The 7,951-nt window shown below is 47.3% G+C and overlaps 1 protein-coding gene across 1 annotated transcript in view; it reads left to right on the plus strand.

Annotated features, from left to right (window-relative positions):
• Nucleotides 1-3,815, plus strand: part of CTSD (cathepsin D) — a 39,214-nt gene extending 35,399 nt beyond the window's left edge. The window contains exon 9 of the mRNA XM_006134928.3: nt 546-3,815. Coding sequence (XP_006134990.1) covers nt 546-707 — 162 coding nt within the window. The 3' untranslated portion in view covers nt 708-3,815. The remainder of the gene's footprint in view (nt 1-545) is intronic.
• The last annotated feature ends 4,136 nt before the right edge of the window (nt 3,816-7,951 follow it).

Below are 7,951 nucleotides of genomic sequence, written 5' to 3' on the forward strand. Positions count from 1 at the left end.
GGTACTTAAAAAGCTGGTTCCCTCTCCCCAGCACTCTAAGGTGCAACCTGCCTTCCCGCCGGGGGTGGGGGAAGGGGCCCTCGCCGCTGGTCCAGCAGCAGCCCCCGTCCACCGGAGGAAGAGGGAGGTCCCAGCGGTCTGGCCACGGGCTACTGGACCTGGCTCTTACTACATTTAAACTGCAGAGCCACAGCAGGGGTAGGTCCTGGTCCCGATGCGAGCCAGGATTGAGGAAGCCTACCAATCATGTAGTCGATAAAAATGTTGTTGGCTCTGCAATTAGCGGATTGCCTGCCTCTTACCATCCTTGGTTTTGATGAGAGGAAGCTTGGTGGTCCAAGCTCTTACCGTTTTTAGAAGTGTTCTTGAACAGGCAGACATGCAGACAAACTCTCTCAAATATATAGTTAGATTAATCACTGTTAATACCTCACGCCATGTAGAGTCAGTTCCACCAATCGGTGCCCTATGTGAGAGCATGTGGGAGGCTGGGGGAAGGGATGAGAGACTTGTCCTTCTACTGACCTTCTCTCTCTTTCCTGTAGATTACTGTCCAGGGACAGACCATCTGCATGAGTGGCTTTTCAGCCCTGGACATCCCACCTCCTGGGGGCCCGCTGTGGATCCTGGGAGATGTGTTCATTGGCCCCTACTACACTGTGTTTGACCGTGATAATGACTCTGTTGGCTTTGCCAAGTGTGTCTGAGTGCCTTCCCCATTGCACCTGCCACACACACACACACATACATACACTATAGAGAGTGAGTACCAGGGTTAGAAAGCATATGAAATGAATTAAATTTGAAATATTTAAAAGGAAAAAAATAATTTGCCCTCATAATAACCCTTCTTTGAGTAAGTGATAATCAGAGAGCTCTAGCTGATCACTCAATCTAGAGTAGCCCCTGCCTTGTTAGATCTTCCAGTTCTATTTTATAGATGAGCTATTGAAGCTGCACAATGCCCACTCATGTCTCCAAGCGCCAGCCTCACAAATGGGGGAGCCAGCTTATGAGATCCATGTGGTGACACCACTCCTCCTGCAGAGAACCCACATTGGGAACGGATGCTCTGTTGTATTGGGTGGGTGAGAGGAGGATTATATGTAGATGCAGAAAACTTTCCCCTTCCTCTTCTCTAACCAGTGACAGGGAAAGGGAGCTGAGTTTTTTCTTATGGCTGATGGGAGTCCCGTGAAGAACAGCAGCAATCGCCTGGTGGCTCTTCATAAGCTTGTGCTGCTTTAATGTGTTTCCTTGCGAAACCGATTGATTTTTTTTTTTTTCTTTTTCGCTTGTGGAGCTGAGGAGGGTGCCAGGGAGATGACTGCATGAGCCAGCCCTTAAAATGCACAAGGGGAAGGTTTAGAATCCAAACACCATGAGCTGTGTTTCCTGTGGCGTGGCAGCACAGAGGAAATGTGGCATGGTGTCATCCCTGCCCGGTAAGACACTTCGGCAGGGGTGGTTACAATAGGGGCTCCAGCCAGTAGAATCCTCAGGGACCAGAAATTGGAAGGGGACCATGGGAGGGTTTGATAGTGGTGTTTGAGTTCATATCTGCAACGGCCCGTCTTTATGCGTAGGGCTGAGCAAATCAGTTCAGATGAAAGAAGACCCAAACTTTTCTTGAGGTTTGAAATAGTTTGGTTGGATGGGGGTCTTTTCTTCCTTAATTTTTCCCAAACCTCAGGCCTCGCTGACTCTGTCCAGAGCTGTTATCTGGCAGGTAACATTTGTGAAAGCATTAAAGCGCTTGTGAAAGCATTTAAAGTTACCTAGAAGCTTTAGGTCCTGTAGACAGTCAATGGGGATTAGGTGCTTTTAAGTCACTTAAATGCTTTTGAAAATTGTCCTGGTGGTATTTTTGATCTGATCAAACGAGACTGTTCACTCTCCTGAGAGATGCTTACAAGACTTCCAGAGCAGAGGTTTGGGGAAGCATCCAGATGTTTCTCTTTACCAAAACTCTAAACTTTTGGAAGCCAGCTCAGCTGTACTCTACACTCCCTATTCAGAACTGCAGCTTGCTTTTCCTTTAAAAAGCCATGTAGCAGCCATTGTAAACGTACACTGGGCAACAGAGAGAGAGGCACGTTGCCCTGTCTGGAGAGCTTATGAAGGTCATGCGCACAGACCCACACTCTCCCAGGAGTCAGGAATTGTGGATGCAAAGCTGTTCTCCCAGCTGGGCCCTTAGACAAAACAAATGAAGGGTAGTGGTTGGGGAAGGGACTGCCAGTGGGGATTGGTGGACAGAAGGAAGTTAAAATTGGGTTTTGAGGAAGCAGGGGGGGAAGTGAGCTTAGCAGGGTTATTCAAGGCTTTGATCCAAACCCCACTGGGGTGAGCAGAGAGACTCCTATTGGCTTTAGTGGGCTTTGGCTTGGCCCCTAAGTGTCTAATCCAGCATGAGCCATGGTACAAAGTGGAGAGTAGAAAAGGGGTTAGAGATCCAAAACCTCCCCTCTTGTGAACCAGTGCAACACTAAGGGTAGCAGTAACGTGAGGGGAAGGGGAGAAACGTACAGTAGCATGAAATCCTGTCCTCATTGAATCAATGGGCATTTTGACACTGACTTTAAGGGAGCCAGGCTTCCCCCTGGGGAGCAGCTGTCAGTGAGTGCAGTCCTATGCCTGGGGGCATAATGGAGGCTAATCACACTAGGAGACATGCACTCTTTTCCCCCAGGTCCTAGCCAACCTTGAGCCTGCTGTCTGGGGAGAGAAAGGGGCTGCCAGTTCAGCAAGGGCCGTTCAGGGGAAAGATCTAAACTGAGTCACGTCACGTCAGCCTGCTGAGCGTCGCCCTTTTCAAGTCCATTGCACCTGTTAGGAATTGGCAGTGTTTGGCTCAGACTTTAATAACTGCCTCTGCTGCTCAGACTGGGCCGGGTGTTGTTTGTGTGTACTTAATGCTTGCAATCATTACTCTTCCTCAGACACCTGGAAGGGGCTGCCTGAGGCAGCTGTGACTGGTGTGAATGTAGTAGCTCTAATATATGTCTCTGGCTGCACAGCCCCAGGAGTGATGAATATGCTCTTCCTCCTATCGCCTGTTGTTTGTTTACACTCTTCAGCTGCAGCCTCAGATTAGAACCTGAAGGCATCTGCTACAGCCTAACTAGGAAACAATAGCCTGTTCCTAAAAACCATCAAACACAAAGACTCAGCTGTCCTCCAGAGAGTCCTGTTTGCAAATTGATCAAGTGCCCAGAGCTCTTTAAAGTGTTGCTAAATCCTATCTCAGCTGAAGAATTTATCTCATAGGTTGACTTAAAGAACTTTTCTCAGATGCCTGTTAATTAGATTGGGTGGAAGATGGTAACTCTCTAGCAGGGAATTGACCAAGGTCAAATTGGATTAAGGATCAATTTGTTAACCCCTTCAAATCAGGCACAGTGCATTATAAGAAGGCACCATTGTACAGACATTGCTGTTGAACATATAATGCCTTATATTGTACATGCTGTAGAATGACAACAGTAACTGTTAATACTGAACTAATTTCTGTATCAGACATGCAGGATGTTTACACCTGCGGGAAGAGTTTGATCCATGGTGATGCCCTAAATTAAAAGATGCACCTTAAGGCAGGCTGGGGACACAGTTTATTTAATGCAACACATTTGCAGTGCAAAGATCATGGAGCTTCTGAAATCAGTCTCTTCCCTTTTCTTTTATTTGTGTTTTTCAAAGAGAGCTTGAACTGCTGCTTGACTGTTTTTCTTTTTTGAGCAATCTCATTTGCTGTCAAAATTCTTGTCTCGTTTATTATAGAAAATTGAAATGAAAATGTATTTTTCCCCCCTTTACCGTGTGCCTGTTTTCTTTTTAGTGGTTTGGAATTGCCAAGCTACTGAGCAAACTGGCTTCTAAAAGGCTGGGGGACAGTACCTAGAAGAGTAGAGGACCCTGTGAACTTAGAGTGCTGATGGGCCTGGTCCAAAGCCCCCTTCTCTCCCCCAGGCCAGTAGTAGCGCTGAGAATAAAACACCCATCATCTACTTCTTGAGCCTCTTGGCCACAAGACAGTGAAAAGGAGAGCAATACCCAGCCACGCCCACTGTGTGGTTCTCCGAAAGGCGCCCAAAAATATTACATGGACTCTACACAATGAAGGAGCCACCTACCATAGGATCACTGCATCGTGATCCATTGTAACAGCGTTAGGACTTCTTCGTGCTGGAGATATGACATAAAGCAGACCTCTTCCACCTGCCTAGGACCAAAGATCAGAGCCTGAGTTTATAATCCTGGTTTCTGTCAATGAGCTACTGTGGGCCGACAGACAAGTCACGCACCAATGTCTTTGTGCCTCACTTAAAGGATGAATAAAATAGGGATCACACTAAAGGTTTTAGAGTTAGGAAGTGCACTATTAATTTTTTCAAATTTATAAAAAGAAATCCATCCTATGTGCTGATTCTCTTCCCCATATTATTACTTTTTGTATTAGGGTGGTATGTAGAAACCCCAAATAAAATTGCAAAAATGCCCCCCCGCCTGGCTAGGTGCTGTACAATAAGACTCAGTCTCTGCTCTGAAGCGTTTATTAACTAAACAGTCATGACAAAGGAAAGCAATAGCCCCATTTTACAGATGAGGAATTGAGATACAAAGAGATTAAGGGTACATCTATGCTGCAACTTTATTTTGAAAAAAAATCTTCCAGAATAGTTTATTTTGAAATAGTGCCCACACTACAGGGAAGCCTCAAATTTACTCTGAGGCAGGCTCCCCTAATGTGGATGTGCTACCTCCATTTAGAGCCCCAGAAGGCATGGGGGAGGAATAACTTTAGAATGGCCCTGGTGAGGGGTTATTTCGACATAGCAGCAGTAGAGCGTCCACACAAGCTTTTTTGGAAGAGGTGTTATTCCTCGAGGGATGAGGTTTACCAATGTTGGAAAAAGCACTCCGTTATTTCGATTTTCTTTTGAAATGATGCAGTTGCTGTATGGATGCTAGTATTGTTTTTCCAGAATAACAGCCGTTATTCCAGAATAACAGTGCAGTGTAGACACACCCTAAGTGACTTGGCGCCGGTCACCCAGGAAGGCTGTATGCCTTAATCCCAAAATGAACTTTTTCCTTTAACATTTATGGGCTGAATAGAGTCCCCATAAATACCTGCTGAATACCCAATACTCAGCCCGGGAAACAAGATGTCAGATTGTTTATTACTATCAGTATGAGGACAGGGTATCTCCCTCAAAGAACTTTTAAAGGCCCAATCCTGCAAAGAGCTTGTCAGATGAATCACTACAGAACTCATTGCAAAAGTGGGGCCAATCCAGTTACATTTTGGAAGAAAGATAGAAGCAAGTGACAGAGAAGTGATGTTAACATGCCTTATTGCATCTGTGGTTTTAGTTTGATCTTTCTTCTGCTGGTCACCTTTATTTAACATTGAAGGAGAGCTAGGATTGGTAGGCCTTGCTGAAGAAAATAACTCACCTAAAGGGGGACTGTATTGCAAGTACCTGAGAAACAGGCCCATCATTTAGGCTTAAAAAAAAAAAACCCTTAAACAAAATTGAATGGTTTCCTGATTTACTTTTGATTTACTTGATTGCTTGTTAGGTTTCAGACATTCTCTGCGGTGTTTGCAACCCAAATTTTGCTGCATTGGGCTAGTGCATGACCAACTACATTACAAAACTGGCTATAAGCCAGGTTAGAACTGACTAAAGCCCTGGTCCTTTGGACATTAGTACTGGCACTGCAGCCTGCTCGTGTGGATCCAGTTGCAGTGCAGAATCTGGGCTAATATTCATTTCAGAGCCTAAGTGGAGAGAAATGCAAAAATATAAACGCACCGTGAAGGAAATGGAGAATTAGGTTTATTATATTTTAGGGGGGTTCATTTGTTTGGCTTGGTTTTAATAATTATTTCTGGTGTAATTAGCGACAAAGGGAGTGATGTGTGACTTTTGAAATGGGATTGTCAAGATGGCAGAGCCCTTCGATACAAAAGGGATTGTAAATGCTTTGAGGCAGAGACTGCCTGTACAGCACCTAGCCCGAGGCGGTCCTGGTCCTAGACAAATAACAGTAATTGATTTTTAATAAGATGAGCCAGTAAAAGACAACCTGGCCGAGCACCATAGTGCCTCCTTTCCCTACCCAGCTCATCTTTGTCCTGACACTGGCGATGGGCAACCTAGGCTTGAGAGCGGGCCGCATGAGTGCAGGCCCACCAACCAGGGGAGGGGACACAGGGCCCAGGCTGGTCTGCCGCCATTGCTAATACTGTAGCAACGGGTGGCAGCTGGAGCCACAGGTCCTTTAAATCCTTACCAGAGCCTGGTGCTGATGGGCTAGTGAGGGGAGGCTAGCCCAGCCCTGCCCCTTCCAGCAGCCCAGAGCCAGTGCCCACCCCCCACCTTGCCTGGGGGCCCAGCAGTTCTGTCAGACCCCCTGCATGAGTAGCCCTCCTTCATCTCTGGGCTGCAAGGTTGTCGTAACCAAGCTGATCTCCCTGGAGTTTTGCTCACTGCACTTGCGTACCTCAAATTTGTGACTAGTGCCAGGTGAGCCATAGCAGCGCTTTGATTGGCTGTCGAGGGAGCGCCTGGCTCTCACAGTCAGTGTTGTGTACAACCAGCACACACCGCGCTTCACATCCCCTTGCTTCCCATGCGTGTCACTTTAGTAACACGGGTAGGGGGAAAACTACGTAGCTAGAAACCAGTGGAATCTGGTAACCTTGCACATGGGCCATGGTAAACAAAATGTCTCACGGGCCACTTGTAGAACACCAGTAGGCTGCCAATTGCCCACTGCTGCCCTGGTCGCCACAGTGGATAGATACAGTCTAGCGGTCTACCTTTCGTGGCCACTGGGGTTTTTTCCATGGGTCCTCTGGTCACGCTTTTTATTCCAAGCAGCTGGGACTGAAAACAGGTTTGTTTGTATTGTCCCTCCAAGATGCTATGGCCACCAGAGGCGGCTGTTCCCTTGCTGTGGGTTCTGCGCTGAATGCTTTCTCCACCTGCAGCAGCCACAGTGTTTCCAACTCCCTTCCAGGAAGTGGGAAAGAACTGAGAACGAAGGAGAAGAGAGGCCCAAGATGGGAAAGGAAGAGGGGGACCACAGCTGACTGAGGGGAGAGCAAAGGGCTGGTCACAACAATGGTCTGATTTTCAAAGGTGCTGCTGATCTTCCACAGAGGTAAAGTTGCCAGTTTTGGATGGATATATTCCTGGAGATGTCATCACATGATCAAATCTTTAATTAAAGGTCACGCTTAATTGCTGGAGACTCCAGAACAATCCTGGATGATTGACAACCCTACACTGAGTTCTCATTTTCAGCACCTCTGAAAATCAGACTGTTAAAGTGACAAGAAGGGGAAAGTGTGTGGGGGGGGGGAGGTTCCCAAAGCTGGGGAGAGAACAGACCTGACCTCAGATCACCTTAGAAGGGGGCAGAGTCCTGCTGGCTCTCCCGTGCTTGCACTCCAGCCTGTCCTCAGGAGACAAGGTAAGAAAGAGATGGAGCCCGCTGAGGGAGGGAAGGGAAGTTTGTGTAACCAGGTGCTCCCTCCCTCTCCCCCAAGAGAGTTTTTGGATGCTTCCTCGCCCCATTGCGGTGTTCCCAGATGTACACTTGTTGTGCCGGTGGCATGCTACTACACTCATGCTTTAAAATGTGTGTGTAACTTGCATTGTGACTGAACCCCAAGGCAAGACATATTGAATTGGCCCACAGCACCAAGAGGGGGTGGGGTGGTTAGTGCAATTTTGGTCTTGTAGAGGAGCCAGCCTGTAACAGCTGCATCACTGTGAGGCTCTGATCATTCCCATACTTGTGTCAAAACACCCTGAAATGCTCCAGAATGCATACCCAAGACCTGATCCCCCAATATGCTGCTTCCAGGGGCCTCACTCACACCTGGGACAGGATTCTCTTCCCCCTGCTGGCCAGGTGCCTCAGTGCCCAACAC

This window comes from Pelodiscus sinensis, chromosome 4, assembly GCF_049634645.1.
Source record: "Pelodiscus sinensis isolate JC-2024 chromosome 4, ASM4963464v1, whole genome shotgun sequence".
Lineage (NCBI taxonomy): Eukaryota > Metazoa > Chordata > Testudines > Trionychidae > Pelodiscus > Pelodiscus sinensis.